The sequence below is a fragment of the Epinephelus lanceolatus genome, chromosome 8 (genome assembly GCF_041903045.1).
Source record: "Epinephelus lanceolatus isolate andai-2023 chromosome 8, ASM4190304v1, whole genome shotgun sequence".
In the NCBI taxonomy this organism is placed as follows: Eukaryota; Metazoa; Chordata; class Actinopteri; order Perciformes; family Serranidae; genus Epinephelus; species Epinephelus lanceolatus.
Genome location: NC_135741.1, coordinates 21,371,656 through 21,397,488, shown reverse-complemented (window position 1 = coordinate 21,397,488; position 25,833 = coordinate 21,371,656). Strand labels below are relative to the sequence as shown.

General features: G+C 44.3%; 1 protein-coding gene across 6 annotated transcripts in view; it reads right to left on the bottom strand.

Annotated features, from left to right (window-relative positions):
• LOC117257639 (ELKS/RAB6-interacting/CAST family member 2) overlaps positions 1 to 25,415 on the bottom strand; it is a 182,787-nt gene extending 157,372 nt beyond the window's left edge. For 2 of the 6 annotated variants that reach the window (XM_078169994.1, XM_078169997.1), the window contains exons 1-5: positions 25,251 to 25,386; positions 22,016 to 23,143; positions 15,163 to 15,189; positions 14,274 to 15,050; positions 2,827 to 2,982 (exon numbers count right to left, since the gene is read on the bottom strand). In XM_078169994.1, coding sequence (XP_078026120.1) covers positions 2,827 to 2,982; positions 14,274 to 15,050; positions 15,163 to 15,189; positions 22,016 to 22,870 — 1,815 coding nt within the window. In that variant the 5' untranslated portion in view covers positions 22,871 to 23,143; positions 25,251 to 25,386. Of the gene's footprint in view, positions 1 to 2,826; positions 2,983 to 14,273; positions 15,051 to 15,162; positions 15,190 to 22,015; positions 23,144 to 25,250 lie in introns of all 6 variants that reach the window. The other 4 variants (XM_078169999.1, XM_078169998.1, XM_078169995.1 and 1 more) reach the window with 4 other exon arrangements.
• Positions 25,416 to 25,833: the final 418 nt, after the last annotated feature.

Sequence of the window (25,833 nt, the reverse complement as noted above, 5' to 3'; positions counted from 1 at the left end):
AATCAACCCTTACTCATAAAAAAAAAGAGCCAGAGAAAGCAGGGAAAATGGGGGGCTGAATAATCAGAGACAGGAGTCAAAAGGTGAGGTGGAGTCAAAAAGGGACTCTGTGAGGTGAGACTGTGTATAAAGATGGACAACATGTCTCCACTTCCTCCCACTGTACATGAATAAAGTTGGTCGGGAAGTCAAGCTGGGGTATGTTCACAACCATACACCAATCCGACCAATTGTAAGCAGCGCAATTGATCGTGAGAACAACACCTGATACACAGCTGTCAATCATGACATCAACTTCTTAAAGCATCAAATAACTAATTAAAGCCACCAGAAATATTAAAACTTTAACAAACATCTTGATAAGAACTACCTCAAATGACAGAAACCACTTTTGGTAAAATTATATCAGGCGATCTCTCAGGCGGGGGAGTTCAGGTATCTCGGGGTCTTGTCAGGAGTGAGGGTAGAAGCGAGCGTGAGATGGAAGTGGCAGTTTGGTGCGGCTTCTGCAGTGATGCCGGCGCTGCGCCTGATTGTCGTGGTGACGAGGGAAGTGAGCCTAAAGGCGAGGCTTTCGATTTACTGGTCCATCTACGTCCCAACCCTCACCTATGGTCATGAGCTCTGGGTAGTGACCGAAAGAATAAGGTCACGGATACAAGCGGCCAAAATAAGTTTCCTCCGTGGGGTGACTGGGCTCAGCCGAAGAGATAGGCTAAGGAGCTCGGACATCCGGGGGGAGCTCGGAGTAGAGCCGCTGCTGCTTTGTGTCGAAAGGGGTCACTTGAGGTGGTTTGGGCATCTGATCAGGATGCCTCCTGCTGGAGGTGTTTCAGGCACGTCCCACTGGTAGGAGGCCACGGGGCAGACCCAGAACACACTGGAGGGATTATATATCTCATCTGGCCTGGGAACACCTTGGGGTGACACTGAAGGAGCTAGAAAGCGTTGCTGGGGAGTGGGATGTCTGGGGTGCTTTGTTTGGCCTGCTGCCCTTGTGACCCCGCCCCGTATAAGCAGATGAGAATGGATGGATGGATATATGAGGTGTACTTTGCGTTTTTAGTTTGGCCCATATTCCATGGAGGGGGCAGAGTTTATGACCTATACTGCAGCCAGCCACCAAGGGGCTCCAGATGTCTTGGCTCCACTTCTGGGGAGCTTTCATGATGTCCATCTTTGGCTACAGTCTTTGGGTAAGACTGGTGAGAGGAGACGAAGACAGAGACAACAGGAAGTGGGAAAATATGTAGGGAGTGGACTGAAAATAATATGATAAAGTGATAGAGTAATTATAGATAAAGAAGGAAATAGAATATCAGTTCGAATGACATAAACAATCAGACAGGCTAATAAATGGAGTACTTCTGCTTGCTCTGTGATCCAGGGCTGCTGGGTGGGGAGAAGGACGGTGGGAGCGGTTCTGGTGGAAGACACACATGGTGACAAGGCCTGCTCCTACATGGACACAAAGACAAGAAGACAGCAAGCCACTAAACTACGGCCCACAGCCAGATGGGACACTGTCTAGGTTTCCCAGCTGGCTGCATGCTCCTCCACACTCCTCCACACACTGCACTCCTCAGCCTTACCACTGAGGCTTCACACTGTTACAGTTGGTGAAGTTCTGTTAGAAATGATTGTCTAGATAAATACATTGACCTCTGCTTTAATGCTCACTTACCATACTTGAACAGATTTTCACGTTCTCAAAAGCCACTTTCTAGGGTTCATGTAAATCAAAGCCCACGGAGGAAACCGGAGAACACAGGGATGCTGTCTCCTCCGGTTTCCCTTATCACAGTTTCGCCTCAACACCAGTCGCCACCACTGCTGAAAGACCAGGACCCTACACACTTCAAAGATATGGAATGAATCTGTGCATTTCCACGGTTTCTCTCTGCGTTACACAGAAAGATGAGCCATGGGAGAGCGAGCCAGGGCCATAACTGTGATGTATATCATCCCAGGTCAGTACGGGTGAGGAGAGAGCTCTTTCCTCTGTCGTTGTAAGCTCACATCCATCTGTCAGGGCCCCATTCATAAAAACATCTCTTTTATGATTGCATCAGGAACTTCCCCGATGCAATGACAAATGGGCTCTACAAAGAGCACCATTAATGAACAAAAGAGGAACATTTTCACATGGAGCGCTACTCATGGGCCTCAGCCATCGTGGACACTCAGCTAGAAACACAGTGAAACTTGAACTACGTTTTTCTGTATGGCTCCTGGAGATATGTTCATGTGCCTATCCAAATGTGTGTGTAACAGTCTGGGCACTGCTATGTGCTTATGAATATACAGCCTGGAACAGAGAAATCTTAGTCAGGCCTTCTTAAAGTTCTTCCTGCCAGCTGAAGGTTGGACAGCAAACGGATACGGTGCACTGTAAGCTGATAGGGCCTGAGTTTGCTCCCTCAGAACAGTCAGCCGTCACAGATAGGAGAGCAGCACAATCCTGGGTAATCACACAAGTAAGATAGGTAAGGAGCACAAGCCTTTCATGGGAAATAAGGACGAAACAGGAAACCTCACTCTCAATATGAAATAACAGATACATTTATAAGCGTAGGAGTTCTTGGTATCCATGCAACACGGGAGGCTAAAAGCCTCGATAAAGCAGCCAAAAGACACAACATTCTGTAACATGTAGTTTGGCATCAAGATTTCACCACGCTGATGCTCGCTTATCCGTGAGCATGCAACGCCGACATGCAACATGCACATAACAGGATCTCAAGCACTCGTAATTCGTAAGGCAAACATGCATCGCGCAGTCGTGCAGTGTGAAGTCGTCTCGGGTGGCGTGCAGAGACATTCTACCTTAGTCTTCATGAATTTAGAATGGCTCTTGTAGACCTCCACCTGCTTGAGCTCATCCTGCCTGTCGTCGGGGTGCAGCAGGCCGCTGGTCTTTAACATCTGGACCTCATCCTCTAAGTCTCTGATGTTCCTCTCCAGTGAAGAGATCTTGGTGTCCTGCACCAGCAACAGCAGGCGGGCAAAAAGTCAGCAAAGATCTCGCTTTGGATATCAGGCTCTGGACTTCAATAAAGGCTTAACTATCTCACATGTTCATGATCTATCTAACTATCAATTGATCCCCCTTAAAGCAGCCATCACAGAGACGGGACAGACACAATATCATTTAAAAAAAAAAAAAGGAAGACATTCATACTGCTGCACTTTTTGTGCACATGAAAGGTAACAGAAATAGCTGTGTAAAGAATGTAAAAGAGAGCTAACCCTGGCTGCTATTTTACCTCTGCACAGCTTGCCAATCACGGCTTGAGGTAAGTGAATGTCGGATTGTTGGTTTTGTCAGACACAGCCTGGATCACACTCAGTGCTTGGCTAAAGCACCACTAACAGCGATTCAGCATATTTACAAAAGACTTCGCAGCATCCTGTATCTGGATTGTAACCTATTAATGGGAACCCTCTTTCCAACTACAATGTCTAGTAAAGCAGGGTAAACCTCAAGGCAGTTATGTGGAGCCAAGATGTTTTCCTTTGCAGTATCTATGAGGGAATGGAAGGGTCTGTCATGGACAGGTCCCGAGGTTGTTATGCTGCATGGGTTCAGACATACGTTAAATGCTAAACCTTGGAAGAGAAGAGAAAGGTAATTGAATAAATGGAAGCAGACTGCATGATGCCATCAGCACAAACCACAGGCAACATGTACGCATCTGACCTCTATTACATCCTCTGACATCAGCCCTGCCTATAGCATGTAGCCATGTACCATCCTAAAAATACAAACACACGTAGACTAGGCGATGCATAAAGGTACACATAACACACACACACACACACACACACACACAAACACACACACGCACACACACACACACACAAGGAGTGCATGCAAGGACATAGACTGTTAATGAAAACCCAGAACAAAGTCAAGGTGGGGCATTCAGGCATCTAGGGGAATCCCTCCACACAAAACAAAAACACCCACACACAGACCATGCTACTCAATCATTTCCATTGCTTCATGTTGATTTCTGGACTGTAAGCTGTGCTCGATCTTTAATAACTGATTGCTATCTGTTTCTGCTCCAGAGCACAGAGAAAAAAACATCACCCAGAGGAAGAGAAACAAGGCAAACCCAAAGAAAATACAGAGGGTAAGATCAGAAACAACAGTCAGTACAATAGAAATACATGTAAGAAAAGCTGGGCCTCAAAACCGCCAAAACACGAACCACTGTACACGACCGTGCAGCATTCCAACCTCAGAAGAATTTATGATAGGGATAGAGGAAAACACAAATACAGTATGTATTTGCAGCCTATGTTGATTTGAAGTATTAAGAGGTGAGCACTCATTACTGTACCTGCCAGATAACGTCAGGATCAAAACAGAAAGGGGGGTTGGTGTTCTGTAATCACAAAACGGAAACATAAACCACTCAGAAAAATCGACAGCACAAACTGGAGCAAACACATAGGAAGAAGGACATACTGCATTTCACATCAATACTCAACAAGGTAGACTGAGGACAGCTTTAAAAAGCCACAACACAGGGAAATAAATTTGTCCTCCTTGTTATCAAAATCACCAAAGCAAGACTGTTACAGTATCTTTCTCTCTCTTCGCCCCCATCATATGTCGAACCCTTCTTGCAATGTTTGTTTTGCATTTCTAATTAATGCAGTCAGAACTCACTTGGCCTCTCTCATGCATTTATAACAGTGTGGACATCCCAGCACATGTGCAGTCTGTTAATAGGCAGACAAATCACAAAGTATGTGTGAAAAATAACTGTGGTTTTGCTGTAAAGGAACCACTTTTAGAACAAGCGCTCGCCGTATGAACGCTAACTATGTGTGTGCGGGGGTGTGCATGCAGACACATGTGGAGTCAACTGCATTTTTCACAGCTCTAACGACTTCAAAGGGCTAAGATGAGAGTGAAAGCTTCCATATGTGACATTTGAAACAAATTGAATAAGTGCTTGACTCTGCATGGGCCAATAATGGCCTTTACTTGGGCATGGCCGCCGTACAGACACAAGGCAACAATAAGACGATGTCTTTAAGATTGTTTGTGCATGTATGCTTGTATCTGCATTTACAAGGCGAGCCAGGTCCTCCACTACTGCTCACATTACAGCAGTGCGTATCAATTATTAAAGCTTTGTTGGTATGAAGCTGATATCAGACGAAACCAGACAACTGAGGAGCAAACTACACCGCTCGAACTAGATCACAACATCATACAACAACACCTACAACAGTTAAACCTCGCTGGTGCCATACACACTCCCCATGTAGCAAATTATTACTTCAAATTTTGCCTGCTCTTGTTGCCACTGTAAGTCCTACCTTCATATCAATGACAGTCTGCAGAGCTCTGGTCTTGGCCGGATCAGCTTGGAGCTGGTTTCTGCGATGGAGCTCCTGGGGAGGGACCCGGTAAAAATAAGCCTGGCGGCTCATCATCTTTAGTACTTTCTAACACCCACAGCTACAGAGCCGCTTAAAAAGACACACTGATCAGTTTGACCAGTTCCAGTCTCTATCGCTCTTAAACCATTGCTGTTATCCTCCACCTCACATCCTTAAAAATTCTGGTTTTGCAACAAAAACAAACCAACAACTTTTCCTATGATCTTCGAGCTGGTGCTCTCCCGAGGACTTGTTTCCGTCTCTAACAGCAGGTGTCGATATGCTCTCTGCTTTCTCTCTTTCTCTGTCTTTCTGTCTCCGTTCGTTAGCAGGAAGGAGACGCACTCTGCAATAAGCGTATGAATCTGTCTCTATCACCCTTTCAGTCTCTGTCTTTCTTTTTATAATCTCTGACTTGTTATCTGTGTCTCTCGCAGATGTCTCTGGCAGGCTAAAGCTCTTGCTTAGCAACACTTTCTACCAGCACATGCGCTACACTTCTTCTATCAATAATTAATGGTAGCGCTGACCTACAACTATGCCCACACACGAACACACATATTCAAGATAATGGGCACACACACACACACACACAAATACAAGTTAAACATACTTGTTGAGCAGTCAGTTTGGGGAAAAAACTGCCCTGGAATAAAATGAAAGTGTTTCCATCTCATGGTTGTATTTTGTTGTTCTATTTTACATGTCTGCCCTGCTCATGTGGGTAAATGGAGTGGACAAAATATTAGAAACACCTTATAATAATACATTAATATATAGAGCGGGAGAGGTCAGTGCAGTCTCAAATGTGTTTGGGGAGAGAGTTCTAGAGGGAGGGGGCAGCTATAGAGAAGGCTCTGTCATCCCAGGTCTGGTGCTTGGTCCTGAGTTGTGGATTCAGGAGGTTGGCATCAGAGGGGCGAAGGATGCAGGAAGAGTATGGCAGTGGAGCAAGTCAGTGAGGTAGGAGGGGGCCTGGTTATGGAGGGCTTTGTAAGTGAGGAGAAGGACTTTGAATTGGATGTGTTGTGGGACAGAGAGCCAGTGGAGGCTCTGAAGGACGGGGGTGATGTGATCGCAGGAGCAGGAATGGGTGAGCAGCTGGGCAGCAGAGTTCTGGATGTATTGGAGTTTATTTAGGACTTTGGACAGTGGTTAATTCTGGATGTGATGAAGGCATGGATGAGAGTTTCAGCAGCAGTGGGGGAGAGTGATGGGCGGAGACGAGCTGTGTTTTTAAGGTGGAAGAAGGCAGCACTGGTGATTTTACTTTTGTGTTTTTTGAAGGAGAGGTTGTTACTCTGAGGTTGTGGAGAGGAATGCAGAAGCAGAAGTTGAGTAGTTAAAGCACGGTGGTCTGACCTATCTCACATTTCTGTTGTGCTTATTTTATGTACTGTGTTGCTTTGCTAACATCTTTGACAAACCAAATGTACCCGCATGGAAGAAAAAGGAGAAGAAGATATACTTTATCAATCCCCTAGGGTAATTACATTTTACTCTGTTGTCATAACACACAGGCCTGAAACACACACATGCACAAGCAGGACCTATACATGCATTAAAGGAGAGATGTCAGAGCGAGGGGGCTGCCCATGGACAGCAGTTGGGGGTTTGGTGCACCTCAGTAGTGCCCAGGAAGCCAACTGTCACCTCTCCAGCAACCAGTCCACACTCAATATTTGTTCCAGACAGTGACTTAAACTAGTGATCCTACAGTTCCCAACCCAAGTCTCTATGGACCAAGCTACTGCTGAAGTTAAACAACGTACTGCTGTGGACGAAGGCTGCAGAAAATTTTAGCCACCTAAAAAATCAGTATCAGTGTAAGTGTACGCTATATTTAGAATATTTTCTTCCCTTTACTTTACACACTTACCAATCGAGACAGCTGTATATCTGTAACTCCAATATTCCATTAAGTTAAATTACTGTTTTTGTCAATGGAGTCTGGTGGCTAAGATGTAACGGTACCAGTTGCCCGTCGGAAGAGGTAAAGGTAAGGTAAAAATATATTAAATACAGCCTATACTTAAACTTAAACCAACCAGCTGAGGCAGCGTTTGCTCAGAACCATTTGAGTTTATGTACACGACGCAAAGATTTTCTACCCAGAAGTTATTGTAAACAAACACTGTGTTTCGGTTTGTAGACCGTTTCACTGGAGCAGCATTGCTAGGTAACAGCTTGGGTTCATGTCTACTTCCTGTCAGCTAAACATTCCAACAGGAAATGCAAAGAGGCCCATTTGAAAGTTTATCTTGTCAAGTTTGAAGCAGTCTACAGCTGAGAGCAATGCTCTGTTTGTCACAAGCACCCTCTTCACACCCACACAGCCACACACACATTCACACACCCAGAAGCCGCCCTGCACAACCACCGTCTGATCTGCTGGCCACCAAGCGGCTCCGCCAGAGAAGTTGGGGGTTAGGGGCACCTCAGTTGTGGTAATTCGGGAGTGGCCCTTGCTCAAAGGCACCTCAGTGGTGGCAAATGCTGCTCTTTCAATCCCCACCCAGATTTATCTTTATTGAACCGCAGGCTTGTGACCCGCATGCTCGTCAAAGCTTTGGGCCACCACTTCCAGCTTCACAGAGGAATCGCTGCATGACCATTGCATTGGTTTATATAATGCAGTACCTCTATGGAAAATGACAAGGTTGAGTGGCACTGAAAAATGAGGAATGCTGCCTCTCTCGCCAGTGGGACAGATACACAAACCGAAGGTACAGATGGATTAAAGGACAGAGAGACTGCAATACATCAAAGCCAAAATTAGAAAAATAACAGACAGTCAGTGGGTAAAGGAAAGCCACCAAATCAGACAGAAACCACATGGACATGGGGCATTCACATTAAGGCAGCTCATCAGTCAGTCAACGGACATAAAAGGACTTTGGAAAAGCATGAATAGACACACAGGGAGAGGCAACAGGTCCCCATGATTTCCTGTTGCTCCCATTCTTCCCAGTTCTCCCAGTGAGTTGAAATAAGAGGAGACAAGGACTTTATCCTCTTGTCCATGTCAGTTGTGGATAAGGAGGGATTACTGCTGTCAGAGCATGCCTCCCACAGACTGGTATGTCCACTGCCACAATACTAATCTCCTACTGACCATATGTGTATTAATGTGTCACTGTGAGTGTGTGTTTTTGTCTTCCTGTTCACGTTTAAGTCCCGTGGAAAGAGTGTGTCTATTAACTGCTTATCAACAACTGTTAGAGTACAGTTAGAGTACAATAGGGGAAATTAAGTCATGCAAGAGAGCATGTCATCAAAGACCATCTTCTCTGCTCCACATGTGTCAGAGGACCGAGCATATGGAATGAATAGGATCAAACGTAACACTATAGCAGTAAGTGCCGGCATCCTGAATGAAGGATACGGTCAAAAGGTTCATTTCTAGCCCGAAGGCAATGGTGTCATATATGCCATGCATAGACTAGAACATGCACAGATTTCACATACACACACACACACACACACACACACACACACACACATTCATCAATCACATTCCCATCCCTTCTCCATCAGTGAGAGAAAAAGGAAACACATTTGCTCGCCACAAATGTGAAAATGTGTCCGCCTATCAGCTCAGTGGCTTGAAAGAGAGGTTTTAAAAAGACAAAGGGAAAATCAGAGGGAAAGCCTTACCGAGAAACAGGGAGGGGGGTGAGGAGAAGGTTCGAGGGGTGTAATTTTGTCCCGATAAACTTTTCCGCTCAAACATTCAGGGAGGTCAACAGAGCGTGGCGAGTATGTGGTGCCCGGGGTGTGGTGGGGAAAAAGGAGCACTGAGTGTGTGTGTGTGTGTGTGTGTTAGTGTGTGTGTGTGTTTGCTGATGGCATTTACAGTGGTCTTCTTATGTTAGCCGAGAGGGGTTTCATTAGCGGAGGCTGAAAGAAGCCAATCAAGAATGGAGCCCTGAAAAAGCCCCGCCCGGCACTGGCTTTTGACGGATTAACCAAACCACAACAGATAGCGTATCAGCCCAGGGAAAAGAAAGAAAGAAAGAGAGAGTGGGAGATGTTGACTGATAGACAAACACACACACACACACACACACACACACACAGGCAGAAAGGCAGATGGGGAAGAAGAGAGCTGATAGGCTGGTGGCACGAGAAAGTGAGCGAGACGAAAAAGCAGGAAAGAGATGACAAACGAGACACATTCGCTGACATGAGCTTCCACTTCTCCTCAACGTGCTGGCATTAGAAAGCTTAATTTCTGAAGTTTCATCAGTGTTTGAGAGAGGACGCGGGGGGCAGACAGAGAGGACCTGCCAAAAACAGCAGCAAGACTTCTGAAGCCAGTCGTACTATAGAAAAAAGGAGGGGAGCCGTGAGGGCAGAGCACTTATGGCTCCCCTGTTTGCAACGTTACATGCTCAGTAATACTGATCCAATACTGAGATGTCTTCATATACAGAAGGGGGCTCTAACTCTATCCAGAGCCCCTAAGGACCATGTGAAATCCACAGTAAGATCTGTATGAAAGTAGATATGCCATCTCTGAGTAAAAATCTCACAGTGAGTGTGCATGTGTGCGTGCACGCTCTTGGCAGCAGGTCAGAGCTGGGCAGGAACAGACCAGTGGTGAGGCTGTTATTATTGGGTCTACAGGGACCTGGCGGCTGGGGAGAGCCGATTAGGCCCAGATTTATGCCTCACAGCGTGTGTGTGTGTGTGTGTGTGTGTGTGTACCATTACACATAACTTGGGCTCACAGTTAGTGCATGTATCCAGCACACTAGTTAATTCTGATAGAACACTGCCACTTTGTGGACATTGCTAGAACTGCTTATTTTATCAGTAAATATCACAGAGAAAGAGAAGGGGTTTGAAAAGAAGAACTCAAGCATATTTTTTAATTGCGACTTTCACATTGTTCTAACAGATAATGGTGATGTTGACCCGTGTAATCATTTTATCTCAAGAGCCAGGTGCATAGGCTGACATACTGGAGATGTGCCAGTGTCTGCGCAGCTAAGAAAGTCCGACAGCTGACGAGAGAAACACAAGCACGAGAGCACAGCTACGCACAACATCTCCAGCTGACAACACATGCCAGCAGGTAAAGAAGTGATGGAGTTCCTTTTCAGCCCAGCAAAGAATACCAGGAAAGCCCCCATGTCAGCCCTCAGCCACGCCATGTTTGCAGGATAAATAACAGCAGAGGTGAACTGAAAGTGGAGGCATTTATTATCCCAGCTCAAGCTAAACTGGGTCATTTAAAGGAGAGTAATGGGTGCGGTAATGAAAGGCAGTTGGGCTGGTTTCCTCTGGAGCTAATCAAAAGAGCTAAGAGGAGTGCCCCCCTAATAGAAGCAATTGCTACGCTACCATCACCAGCGTGCCTTCACACACCGTGACAAGTGCAAGTGTAGGGCTAAATGATGTTTATGTGTCAAAGTGGTACTCTGACACACAAACAAAGGCAAGAGGCGGCTTCTGCAATTAAATGACAGAAATCCTTCAATGAATCTGTATTCAGCCCAACCTTTAACACTCACATTCTGCACCAACCACAACCACATCACACTGTCGTACTCTTTTTTTAATACCGAAATAAGCGGTTGTATATGATTGAAAGCAGGTTTTTTTTTGCTTTTTAAAGACGGGGAAACCTGTTAAAAATATGCAACAGACTGCTTTTTCATTGCCAGTAGACGAGAGCTGTGTACACGACAGTAGACGAGAATGCCCTTTCTGTTTAATTTACTGCTGTGCCACGTTCAACGTCAAAGGCAAGCCAGAAAACTGATCAGTAAACAGTAGAAAGCATCATGGAGGCCAGTGAAAATGTAACGGTAATTCTCTTACTTGTACAGTCTGTCTCTCAAACATGGTGCAGACTTCATTTTGAAAACTGTCGGAGCGCTGCATGGATGATGACGGAGAGTATTTTGTTGTGGCCTGTCACTGCATCGTGCCGGCAAAGGCGCTAAAGTTAGTGGGTCCACCCGGGTGTCATATTTCCGTCACAGTTGATCGGAGCCTTTTGGAACTGGAGTCGATACATCTGTGACTACTGAAAAGTCACTTGTCCCCGGAGTGAATGCCAATTGAAGCCTTTTCCATTACTAAGTGTTGGTGGGGTTTTTTATGCAGTGGAAAAGGGTCTTCAGACAACTTGTGTATGTATATGTAAATGTTTAATTTTTAAGTGTCTAACATAGTTAAAAAATACATAAATAAAAATATATACATGTTTACTGTCTAAAAACTGTTCCGATTGTTACAATTCACTACTGGAGAAACTAACATTGTTTGCACTACAGCTCAATGTGTAGAAGTTCAGTCGGTAGGAACATTTTTAATTTATAATATATTTGTTACACATAAAACAACTTTGTCAGTGAAACTTGACTATGCATTTTTATCTATTAGTGCTCAATATATTGAATATGTTTCCCTAATCTTCATTACAACACAATGATTTTTGCGACAGGCCTATTATCACTTTTAAACAACATTTAAAATATTTTATTTCACTCATGTGATGGACCACGCACAGTGTTAAACCTTGTCAAATCTTACAATCATTCATTGGTTTATTTTCCGTAACTGCTTATCCTGTTTGGGGTCACGAGAGGCGGGGTACACCCTGGACAGGTCGCCAGACTATCAAAGGCCTGACACCATTCACATTCAGAGTCACCAGTTAACCTAACTTGCATGTGTTTGGACTGTGGGAGGAAGCCGGAGCAGCCAGAAAAACCCACGCTGACACGGGGAGAACATGCAAACTCTGCACAGAGGGGCCCCCCCACCTCAGGGTTCGAGCCAGGAACCCTCTTGCTGTGAAGCGACAATGCTAAGCACTGCACCACTGTTCCACACACAATAACCATAATATACACAATAACAATACAACTATAAGTATCAATTTAAATAGCTCTGCAGCACATGAACATTGAGTTTAGTATTATCTACCTAAGAGTTTGTTTCACTCTAAACCAGGCTTTTAGATTGGCTCGAAACTAAAAAAATTACTGTTTCATTTAAGCTGCAGTCAGTTCAACACTCACTTCAGCTCCGTCACCCCATCTCAACCTCAGGAGAGAGGAGGCCAGAGGGAGGCGAGGGGAAAAAAAGAAAGAACAACAATCACCTCTATTTTTCAATCAGGGCGGTCGGAGTGTTTTCCCTCATTAATCATACATTAATATTCGGAAACACAGCATGTTTTTCTACCTTAGAAAAACACTCCTTCCTCCCATCTCTCCCTCTCACCTCTCAGACCAATTCACCCCCACCTCCTTCATCGCACCCACAGTGTGTGTTAAGCTGTCAAGCAGTTATAAATAGCACAGCACACAGAGTGTGTGTGAACAGGTACTCACCTCTTAGACACACAGCATGGTCAGGTCCCTTACGCACAGTCAGACACACACGCACAAGTACACACATGCACAGCAGCGTTTGCGTTAGCATGGGCTGAAACACCCACGCTCCCCTCTGATGGAATCATCACAGTGACCAAACACCCAGCACGGGTGGATATCCCATCAGCCACCGGCAGCCCGGTGAGGGAGTGTTCTCAGTAGGAACGCTAAGCCGACAGGCCCCAGATGTGCACGCATGCTCACATACACACACACACACACACACACACACACGCACACACACACACACACACAAATACACACATGCAATCATTCCGACTGGGCACGGCAGACATAGAGGCAGACAAACAACATAGACAGAAAAACAAGAACATCGTGGCACAAACAATAAGAGAGGCATGCACAGACAAGCAACACACACACACACACACAAACACACACACACCGACAGAGAGGTAGAGAAATTAAAGGCTAAGAAGATTTAGGAGTTAAAAATAAACAAGGCAGGAGTGAGGAGCACAGAGCAGCCTACTGCGAGCCTTCCTGGCAGAGGATACAGACACACCTGTGCTACACCACCGCTCAGCAGAGGGCTGGAGCTTTTAATTCCTCACAGAAAAAACACATGAGTCTCTGAGGTAGACAGAAAACACAAGGTGAGGTATGAGCATGCAACACATTTTCTCCTATATTTAAACTGATTATTTTTTAAACATTTCCAACCTCATTCAATCACCTTTTTATTCCAATGCACAACAAGCTCACCGCATGCCACATGCTGTAGGATAAACGCCAAACGCTACGCACAACGCACAGCGGAGTGGCATATGAACGACTGCCATATGAGCATGTGCGTACCCAGGGACACACACTCACACGCACACAAACAAACTGAGTCAGATTGTAAAACTGCATGGCTGAACACAGGCTTAGAGCTCTCCGTATGTTAATCTGGCCCATTGATAAGACCTGCTGAGCTGCTCTCTGCTCCCACACTCTGCATAATACAGACACACTCGTAGGTGTACACACACACACACACACACACACACAAACAAAATACATTCATAACATTTGCACTGCCAAATGTAATTATTCTAATCTCATCAACAGATATGCAAATTAAAAAACACTACAAATCATATATGTATCCAAGCATGGAGTGCGATATGGACAAAATATTTTACTTTAACAATTCATGTTGGTTTGGTATTAAAAATATGCTATTTTTATTTTCTTTATGTTTTAGCCATCATGCACCGGACTGTAAGAAGATAAGTCATTTTCAGCTCTAAAGTATTTCCACAACCATTCTGGGTAAAATTTGACACAGTAATTGCTGCGTATGGTCAACACAGGCAACATAATTGTGTACTATGATTTGAGATGTCAAAAATCTCCCCTGATTTTATAAAAGTGAGCGATAATAAATGATAAATATCTACATGCCCAGCCCTACTGTTAAAATCACTTTGATACTACCTGTAGAAGTCAAAAATATGAAGAAGAACACACCTCTCTCACATGCATGTTCTCCAGCTGCGCTTCAGCCTCCTGCGCCGCCATGGTTATGATGCCCGTCCGCTGTCCCCGACCCCAGTGTCCCTGACCTTGACTTTGACTTTGACTTTGACCTTGACCTTGGCCCTGAAGCATCTCCAGCAGCCGTTGGATGCTCTCATCTCGGGCGCCCAGAGTCTGCTTCTGAGAATCGATCCTCATCTCCATCTCTTCCATGGTCTTCCTCAGCAGGAACAGCTCCTTGGCCTGCCGCTCGTGCTCCGACTGCAGCCGGAAGAAATTCTCCTCTGAAGGATCTAGGGGAGGAGGTGAGGAGAAGCCGTCACACCCAGGTACCTGGCAGGGGCTGCAGGGCCGGAGTGAGCTAGAGCCAGGCGCTACCGCCGGACCTTGGCTGGGAGCGTAGAGGGAGTGGTTTGGGCTGTTCCTCGGCCCAGGCTGAAGGGTGTTGGCCGGGCTGATTCTCTGCGCGGCTACTGCAGTGTTACAGCCGTAACCAGGGCTGTGAATGATGACATCAGCTTCCTGTTGTCTTGGATTATAGGTAATGGAAGGGCTGGCTCTCGGGCTATTCTTCGGTCCAGGGCTGTGCAGGTTGCTGGAGCTTTGTCTGGGGCTGTGGCCAGGGCTGAGCCCCCCTCTGTGGTCCTGGTCTGTGTGGAGTTCTCGATACGAGCCGGAGTTGCCCTGCTGACGCTGTTGCTGCAAGCGACTGTTCTCCCTGTGAGCCCTCAGCTCCTCCTGAAGCTCCTGAACTGTCAGCGGGAGCTGCTACAAAGACAGAGAACGATTAAGCCTGTGTTCATTCAATAAGTACACAAACACTAAACTTAAAATTCCCAAACACATATAGAAAATAAACGGTGTGGTACATAAAACAGACCTTGTTTCTTCTGATATCCCCAGGCTGCTGCAGGGAAATGTGACACAAGAAAGACACACACATGCATAAAGCCAAAACAGAAACAAATACCCTAAATATCAAACCATTATGTAGATTACTTCAAATTGCTGAGTGATGGTTACATGCTTTGACCACCGGGGGGCGACACTTCTCTTCAAAACACAGGGGGAATGCACAGAAGGAAGTGGAAGCAAGGGGGATTTGGGTTTGTTTGCCGCGAGATGAAGATGGGGAGAAACGACACAACAAACAAATTTGTGATTTATGAAAAAAAACAATAGGAATTTATCACCTCAAAGAGAATCAGAGCAAAAATTATTGACTGAAATGTAATTAGCCTTTATAGGGTCCCACTCAATAATCAATTGATAAATAAACTGACAGTATTAATAATCAGTAATTAATCAAGGATACAAATATAACATTTACAAACCAGGTGGCAAAAATCATGACTTCAGTCCTTAATAAATAAAACATTCCCTGTTATGCAGCGTATTTAAAATCCATGGGAAGATTTTTGTCTTGAATCCATTTTCATGGGTTTAAAGAACGTCTGCACAGTGTGACTTTGTAATGAGCCCAAAGTGTGTTGTGTGTTGGGGACAATACATTTACACTTTTCTCTAACCATTCCGGCTTTTGCTGCTATTTTGTGATACAAAATACAATATGCTAATTTACATCCACAGCTCGCAGCTTTCCTGACTAGCAAATGGAAATTCATTCTCTGCTTGAAACCATGGACACAGAGCACTCTTGATGATTGACTGAGCAGGGTGAGAGAAGGCTGTAAGGAAATCAAATAAAAGACGAAAAACAGAAACACACACACACACATCTTCCTAAACAGTCTATGTCAAAGTTTCATTGAACACAAAACACACTAAACGGAAGTTAAGTTACTAATGTTTTCATCTCTGTGAAGATATCATTAATTTTTCCTCACATATTCTAACTCCTCTGCTCGAGTCCAGAAGGTGGGGAGCGCCAAGGACACGGAGTTGAGATGTAGGAGGGAGGCGAGGGTGAACACGGATAATCAATGCAACAAGCTAGCACTGAATATCAAGTCAGAGTGGGTGGACAATCCTCCACACAAACACACACATACACAGCCAAGACTGTAGACACAAATACATATGTACAAGTGTGCACACGTGCACATACACACACACATACACAAAACAAACAGATGGTGAGGAGACAACTCCGGTCATTGCGGCTGAGAGGAAAGGTGACATTCCTTATGCTAATTACAAAGTTCTCCTGTCAGGCTGAACTACTTCCCTGAATGTCTCAAAGGGCAAAACACTGGGGAAATGGAAAAGGAAAAAAGAGCAGGAAAGTGATAATCTGAAAGGAGAGATGGAGGATAGAGGTGATAGGGAGAGTGAGGTGGCAGCAGATAAGAGATGGAATAACATCTTCTGCATGAGGTGTGGCTTTTGTGTTTTTAAAGTAAATAAGTAAATGAAAATAACAGCTTTTTCCTGACTTCATATGATGATATGGAAAGTTAAAGGGATACTTTGACCTCCAAATTACCATTTGTATATCAGTTACTCACCCCATGTTACGCTGAGTTTGTCAAGAAAGCATTTTTTTCCACATGCCTGCAGATGGCAAATTACTATTTTTGACAATGTAGTCTGGTTTTGAAGAGAGCACAGATAAGTTTCACTGTTGGTTCAGTTCCTCATCAGTAAGGGCTGTCTGTTTGGGAAGTACTGAGCATACGACTGGATAAATGAGGCTTGGATTATACTACATGAGTTGTGTGATTGTTCGAAGACATGCCCCTTAATAGTCGACCCAACATTAGTCGACCAGAAAGGTCATTAGTCAGCAAGATTTCATTGGTTGCTTAGTTACAGAAAAAAAACACAAACAATAAAAAACATGAACTCTTCTAGGAGCTGCACCTTGTCAAAAGAAATCAAAACCTTAATTTGAAAGGACAGACACAGGAAGTGGCCATGCTCAACAGTCAGTCAGGAGTCACCTTAAAAACCAATCACAGCCTACAGATTTCTCGGAACCCATCGGTTGTATTCAGCGTCTGACTTCTGGCAGACGGCGATACAGCCTCTGGGGGTCTGCCGATTTTTTGGCATTCCGGTTTAATTTGGGCGGAGGAGGCGAATTTCCGTTTCCGACTTCCGTTTATATATAAGTAAATACGCTGAACCATTGCGATGGATTCAGAGTTTGCAGTGACGCCAATTATGTTCCGCCTCGTTAGTTCACCGCACGGAGCATTTAACCTGGCAACAACTGCAGCCGGCTCAAACGTGATTGGTCAATATCACGCGGACTACAAACAGCCTACAACCGGAAACCGGAAACCTTCTGCTCTTCTTCCGGAGGCAAGATCTCCAGGGTTTGCCTACAGACTCTACATTCACTGAATGTAGAGTCTGTATATAGAGACTAGATAAATATGGAAAAGTTGATCATGTTAGTGCAGGGCTACCCAGAGCTTTACATCTGTCCCACGGACGATAGGCCTACACACTTATAAACAGTGCCTGGAAGAAGATCAGCTCTGCACTCAGGATTTCAGGTAAATAGGCTATATGATGCTTGGTAAGGTTGATTAACAACCTCAGATGCAACCTGCTGCCGCGCTCTTGAAATCTGGCACAGAAAAGGCACAAGAGTAGCACCCAGAGCCCGACCTCGTGTTTTCCAAGCGTTAAAGACGCAGCATGTGTACAGCCCCTAATTTCCAGGGCTGGTACCTGCGGTTATTCCACAGGCTATTTAATAACATGTTGGCCAGGAAATCCAAAGTGTGGGATCATTTTGAGAAGGTGAAGGACGAACCCAAGGTGATATGTAAACTCATCTTCATTGGTCGACTACAAACATGACGTATCATCTGAAACATGTCAGTAGCTACATGCTCATTAGCCACTTAGCACAATCATTACTGCTTTGCCGACAGCGTCATTAACAGGCGGCTCGCTCAGTGTGTGACGTGCACTTGTAGATAAAATATAGGCCTATATTAATGAAGGTTCATTAGTACGGTTTTGGATTTCTCTGTAATGTAGCACAGTGTTAACAATGTTACTGATACTATTCTTTCTCATACCTTCAACTCAAACCATTGTGTTGCCCCGCCCAAAATATATAATCTAATAATTAAATTAATATCGTAAACATGTGGGCGAGTACTCGACTAATGGCCCTAAATGACAACTATTGGTTGACTACGAAAATTCTTATTTGGGGGCAGCCCTAGATAATTCGAAATGTGTGATATTTTGTTCGAACCTAACACGAGGTGAGTTACTGATATAGAAATGGTCATTTGAGGGGTGAAGTATTCCTTTAAGGTTTAAGTTGTGAGACAAAAAGGGTTGGTAACAATTTATTAAGTGATATATTGCTAACAAAGTCTCCGTCATCATCAGCTGGAGCTGAACTGCCCCTAGGCGTGTGGCCATAAAGCAAACTGGCTTACTTGGTTACAGTAACAACAGAGCTCAATGATAACTCATACTAAAACTGGACACATCACTAGCTAGAGCTGGTGTGAAATAAGACTATGTTCATTTAGAGGAGTGATCAAGGATAGGTGAGTTCAGCATGAGAAAAAAACTACATACAAGGGCAGGAGGACGCATCATAACTACAATTTGTAAATGGATTCTATGCCTGTTTTGATCCAATTCAAATAATGAACTTATTCTGCCATGATATATTCTAAACATGCTTTCATTCTTTTAAGTGTACATACGGGTTCTCATAAGGTACACGAGGGTTATGTGATCAGATATCAACAGATACTGTACTGTGAGTGGTTTCAGTGGATAAGTGAAGATACAAGAAGAGAAGGTAAGTGTGGGAGACAAATGAGTCAACACTTGAAAAAAAATAATACACTAGTTGAGTGAGTCTGTCACCTGAAGGAGCAGAATAGACACGAACACATCCATCTATCACACATAGGGCCAAGTGCCTGCAGACACACAGAGGCTGGTAACACTGACTGTCCTGCTTCACTGTAATGCCTCATACATGAGAATGTTAAGGCTTAAGACACAATCGTATGTGTATAAGCCTTACTGAAGCCTCTCTGGCATTTTGTAGGAGGTAAAAGTGTGTAGTTTTTTCTGCACATGTAGGTGAGTTGACTCTGCATATGATTTTCTCTTACATATTTTCCTCTTAACCTGTGGTGCTATTAATCAATCTGGATTTTTTTAGTGTGAGTTGCAGTGTGTTGGAGATGTAGGCCATACAGACGTCTGCCTTCTCCACAGTATAACTGAACTAAATGGCACTCGGCTTGTGGTGCTCAAAGTGCCTAAAAAAATAATCACGCAAACTCGAAAGTAAAGTCTCTTTTCAGAAATCATGACCTGGCCCTAAAATAATACCACCATATTTCAGGGTATTAGTTAAAATAAAATATTCTATTATTAATTCAAGAAAATAGAATTGCAACAAATAAGTGATATAATTTTACAGTTTGCCTTCAAATATTCAGTAAAAACTAAACTAAAATGATCTCTCATTTCTTTAGTTTGTAAGCAACAACAGTGACTCAGAGTGAGATTCAGATTCTGTAAACAATATTAATAGTTCAACAAATTAAAATCTACCACAAATTACAAATTTAAACAGCTCCCAGTTACAAACAAATGTCCCCTGCGATCTATATATATCAATCAACAGGTGATTTCCTTCTTTTAGCAAAATCCTGATGATTGAGTTGTTTTTTTTAATCTGATTCCTCTAATCATGACGATGTAACCTGTGACAGGCTGTCATGCTACGATAAAAATTAACAGTCAGATATATGTCATTTTTTGTCGAGTCGCGAGAGCCACGTAGGTTTTACTTTACCAAAGGTTTATGACACAATCACTTGATAACACCGACTCACATGTGCAAATGGCGAGAAAGGATAGGGAGAGACGCTGTGCTGCTGCCAGAGGAGCCGCCGAATGAGTTCCCTCTGAGCAGTAACTTGCTTAAAGAGTCTGAGAAGTCCGGGGCTGTTCATAAAACATTCAGGACACCACAGTTTACTCCTGAAGCTGCTCATCTTTTAGGAACCACTGCGGAGTCTGTAATAATTTCACTCTCAGCCATGCTGACATCAAGTACATCAATATGTCAACAAGCCTAAATATCAGGAGCATTACAATATGAATTTTTCGTATGATGTTAAAAACTATACCGCTATTATTGTGAACGAGATGATGTGGCACAGCCCTAGTTGGAACTTTCTACCAAACTACACCTGCCAGCAGTATCACCACACAGAAGGAAGCGTGCATCTACTGCTAGCTCACCTAGCACCACTAAGCTAGCTAACATTACAGCTTAAGCGAGGAGGACGCCATTAATGTTTACACCTTGTGCTGTCGAGAGAGTTGTCGACCATGAACAGATGCACATTTCCTTCTGCGCAGTGATACAGTTGGTGGGTGTATTTTGGTAGAAAGAAAATAGTTCCTACATGAAACTGCTCACAACAAGGTCTGTGGATTATCTTGAGTAACTGGGAAATGATTTCTGGAAAGAGACATCGCTGTTGAGTTTTCAAATGTATCTGACAATCCGCCTAGTTTCATTATATTCAAGAGAAGGCAGACGGCTCTATGGCCGATATCTTCAATACTCTGCAACTCACATCAAAACAATCTAGACTGATAAACAGCACTACAGGCACTACTGATTTTGAGTGTAACTGTCCCCTTAAAGAAGAGAACAATCAGTGGTAAAGGAAGATCTTCCTGCAATTTTAGCATACAACTCTGATGAAGGCAGCCGTAAAATAAATGAAGCTGCACAACAGTTCCTGAGGGAACAAAGTTATTCTGTATTAATTTTCAAACTTTATTTAGTTTTTATTATAATAAAATCACAGGAAAAGTGTGTGCATGTGTGGGTGTGCATGTCACAGTGTCCTCACACTGTATGACAATGTGAGATGAAAAAGCTATAAATACAAATGCAGAGGTGGCACCTTGGTTACAAGAGGGAGGAGTCAGTCAGATGGAAGAGGAGCGCAGATATGATTAAAGTTTTTGCATGCATGTTATGTGTGAGAGACAGGGAGCAAGAGAGGGCAATAAAGAGATTCAACAGACACTGCACAAGCTTTATAGTGCTATGGGAAGATGAAGTATGTCTTGTATCTCAAGAGAAACGCTTCTATGTTTCCACCTGCCAAACACAGACACACAAGGAAGTTAAACGCCACACGGGCAAATGGAGAAACAGAAGGCTGGCAAGACAGAAAACAGAAGGACGACAGACAAAGAAAGAACAGATATACAGTAGTTACACAGTGAGACAGAGAGATGGATGATGGTGCCTCAGACTGAGTGGGACAGACTCCAGGGAGAGGTGGCACAGGACAGACTGGTCACTATCCCTTCAGGAGTAGCTGTGAGTTTTTTTAGAAGCTGACTAACACTGCTGAATGGCTGCCACTAGGGCACGTTCCCATGGAAACACAGACAGCACCGAGCTTGGCAAGCATCTTTACAAATGAACCACACAGAAGCCTTTTCTATGCAACCTTGAAGACAGGAACAAAAGGTGTGATGTGAGAGGTATGATGTGCAGAGGAGATGGGTGGGTCAACAGCAAAAAAAAAAAAAAAAAAAAAAGTCTGAATGTGACGTGTGAGCAGACAAATCAAAGAGTTTGGTTTCCTAAAAGAGATTTAATACAGACTTGCTGGTGTTAAGTATTAAATCCTGAAGCTGTTCAGATGAAATTGCTTGTGTTTTGCTGACAGCCATTTAATAACTGTGGAAATATAAAAGTGGAAATGTATCATTTTTGAAACAAACTTTTTTCTCACCTGCAAATCCTCTTGGTTGGTCCTGTACTGGTCCTTCAGAACTGAGGTCCTCGCTCCCTCCTCCCGCCTCACCCCCTTGTCTCTTTTCACATCTGGGCTCCAGAAGTTGACATTGTTCATGCTAGGGCCCCTCCCTACATCCAGCTCTCTCCGTAGGTTTTCATTCTCCCTCTGCAGCTCCCTCAGCTGAGACTGGAGGTCAAACGACGGAGCCTCTCCCCGTCCAGCCGAATCCAGTGCCTGTGTGTGTCTCCCAGACTGGCGCTGCAGACTGGAAGTCCTTCCAGGATGCAAGGTTTGGTCTCCATAGGGGTCTGACTGGTGATGTAGCCCAGAGGAGGTGATGTTAGGGGTGCTGCCCATGGCTGTTGTTCGGTTAGTGTATGATGAGCGGCTGGTGCTCCTGCCCAGCGTCATGGTGCCTTTAGGGTACCCACCAGAGGGTTCCAAGGAGTCTCGCTCACAGGGGTACATGGTGCCTGAAGTGGCATAGGCAGCACTCAGTGACTGGATGTTCTCCATAGACAGGGTTTTACCCCCCGGAGCTGTCGCTGAACCACGAGTCGCTCCCTTGTCTGCTGCTGCCTGGCCAGGTTTGATCTTTGGACCTGGCCTCGACACCGACCCTTGACCTCCAGCCAGTTTCGGCACTGGAGCAGGCACAACCCCTGACACGGAGCCTGGTTCAAGCCCCGAGCGGGAGCCTGGCGCCGAGCTCGCAGCCTGTTTGCCTTTCCCCTGTTTGGGGGATCTGGAAAAGCGTGAATGGGATGTACTGCCATCAGTGTGCCCGCTACTCTTTGCGCCAGCAGACAGCTTGCTCTGCGCGGGCTTGGCTCTAATGTTCAAAGGCATTTTTTTATATGGCAAAAGTGGACGTCTGAGAAGAAACTGCTAAGCGTGGAAATATTCTCATGTCCCTGTGCAGAACCAGAGGAAATACCAAGGTTTAGAATAAAGGCCACCTCTCGGCCTCTCAGTTTTCACCTGTCCATTCCTGATTGTTTAGGGCTTGAGTCTCATTAAGTCCTATTAGAAGAAAATGGCAGTGACTGTTGGCTAGAGGGCTCCCAGACACACAGGCCAGAGGTCTTGCGGTTTCAGCTACAGTACAAGACATCATGGATTCTAGACGGGCAAAACAAGGACAAACATTTTAAGAAAGATTAATCATTTTAAAAAATATATATCACACGTAACTATGGTTCATAGGCTGGATGTGGTTTTACTAGACTATTGCTTTACTTTGAGCAATATAAACAGTTTTTTTCCTCCAAAACCTTTTTCTGCTTTAACAAGACATTTAAAACTCTTCAAATGTCAAATGTGGTCTAAACACAAGCACCTGTACAAGAAATTTGCCTTAATAATGATACAAAAAACAATTTAAAACCGGCAGAATTATGATTTAAATCAGGGACTATCTGCCTACAAATCTGACCAGCAATGCTAATATTCTCTTCACTAGTACGCCCTTCATGGCTCCTGGTTGAAAACATAATAATTAAGACCTTATAGACTTAAAAGAGTTAATACCACAATTTATTGCACTGTATAACCCATAGAAGCAGCTACAAATATTTATTATGATGCATCACAATCATATGCTCGATCAAGTGCAGTGGTTTCCATCCTTGCACCCACTGTTCATCTTCTTTCCCTGCTCAGGTTTGGCCAATCAAGTACTGAAAGGCACCAGATTTTGATCAACTAAAAAGCTCTGCCTCAGCTAATCAAGTGTGGGCAGAGCTCAGAGCTGTGGGAAGTACGCAAGATCGTCTGTCCACAGGACAGTAAGACAATGTCTCTTTAACCATGTACAGAATGGCTTTCCCAGCCGCAGTCACCACAGTAAATGGTGAAAGACAGAAACAGGAAGCAGGAGCAGCATGAACATTTCAGCACCATGGACAGTACTCATTCTACCGCCATAAAGCACATGGACTCTAAAACTAATAATCAGGCCTGGAAAAGAATTGGAGGACCAGTCTTTATTATGTGGCATCCCTCTCAGGCAGTTGCTAAGCACACTGTCAGACTTTACAGGTACCTCAGGATTCGACTAAAAATGGACATAAGCATGTTGAAACTCTGCCCATATTAAAATACAGTCAGTATTACACTGTGTTTATGTCATACACACTATCAGGTCATTTGTTGCTTTAGAGGCAAAGAGCCGTGCATTAATACAAGCAGGTATATCACCAGGAAATCAGAGTAAGCACAACCGAGTGCATGATGGACCAGATATTGGGGTCTGTCTGCAAAGCAGAGGCAAATCCAAATCATAATCCCTCCTCTAATCCAAGAGGATTGGGTGCTTTGAGTCACTGCACAGGATGCAACTGAGAGATTGGTTAAGTCTGCTTGTCAGTCATAACATAGCTGTCAATCCCTTATCCATCATTGTTAGAGACAATGAATTCAGCCTTATGTGCCAGCAATGGAGCCACAGAGTCCGTGTTTAATGTTGCTCCTCAAACTGTGCATTTATACTTGTAAAAAAAAATCAATGACAATGATTAAAATAAAACCACAAAGATAAGTGTGTCTAAACCATTTGAAAAGAGAAAATTGCAAACATGCTCCTGAAGCTTTGAGCACAGATACCAGATATACTTTGCATTAAGATGGAGGTCAGTGTAACTGGTTAGTTTCGAAGGGCACGCGCCAAGTTTACGCAGCTGTATATCTCCTTGTTAAAAAAAATATACTGATATACAGAACAAAGACAAAGAAGGACTGACGAAAAACACAAAAATAAAACGCCAAAAGTAGGAAACGTCTCACCTTGCCTCGCCTCACCTCGCGCAGCTGCACTTACTTTGAGTTGGCAGCCAGCTGTTGCCGCGAAGACAAAACTCGAGTCACCACCCAAACTGCAGCAGCGTTAACTCGTTGTAACATTTACCTTCAAACAGCTCAACAAGCGGCCACCCTGGCGCACAAACTATAAAGTAGACCGCACTATCTGTGGCGGGTGGCACGGCTGGAACGGTCGCAGTGCATGTGACTACGCAGCCCGGACACAGACGCCCGAATAACTCTACTACGACCACGGCATGAAGGATTAGTTTCTTGCTCATATGCACACGGCTACATGACTTCGAGCTAGTACCTTACATAATAATTAATCTGCCGCACAAACTGGAAGCACAGTTTCATTTTGTTTAAATCATGTTGTCAAAGGATGCCACGGAGTCCAGGTGTGCACGCGACGTGTGCTCCAGCTTACCGGACGGGTACCTCTCCATCACCGTCAAGTCCCAACAGCACCCTGTCCGACCTCGGCGCAGGCTCCATGATCTCATCGGCTCAGCTCTCTCATGACCTGTCCTGCCATCGGGTCCGCGTGGGCGCGCTCTCCCAAGCTGGCGCGTGCGCGACCTACGCGGCGTGGTGGGGCAGCGCTAACAGCAGTGATGGGAGGGTTTCTCTCTTTTTTTTTTTTCATACACCTACAAGCGTCAGGTGGGCATGGTACTTGCAAGGTCTTACCTAGCCTACACCCAATTTTTTATATATATATATATATATATATATATATATATATATATATATGTATATATATATATAATAATAATAATAATAATGTAGAGACTGGAGAACTAAAGTAAAATGACACCACATAATTGGATAAAGCCACAATACGCATTTTGACATGTCACAGTAGGAATAATACAGTTGTAAAAAGGGAAATTAATAATGGCTAAATTCCATTTACCTGCTTCCGGTTCCTTGTATCCTCTATGTTTGCTTGCACGTGATTATAACCGATTACCCAGGGCCTCAGTGAGCAGGTGCCCTTGAGAAGCCTG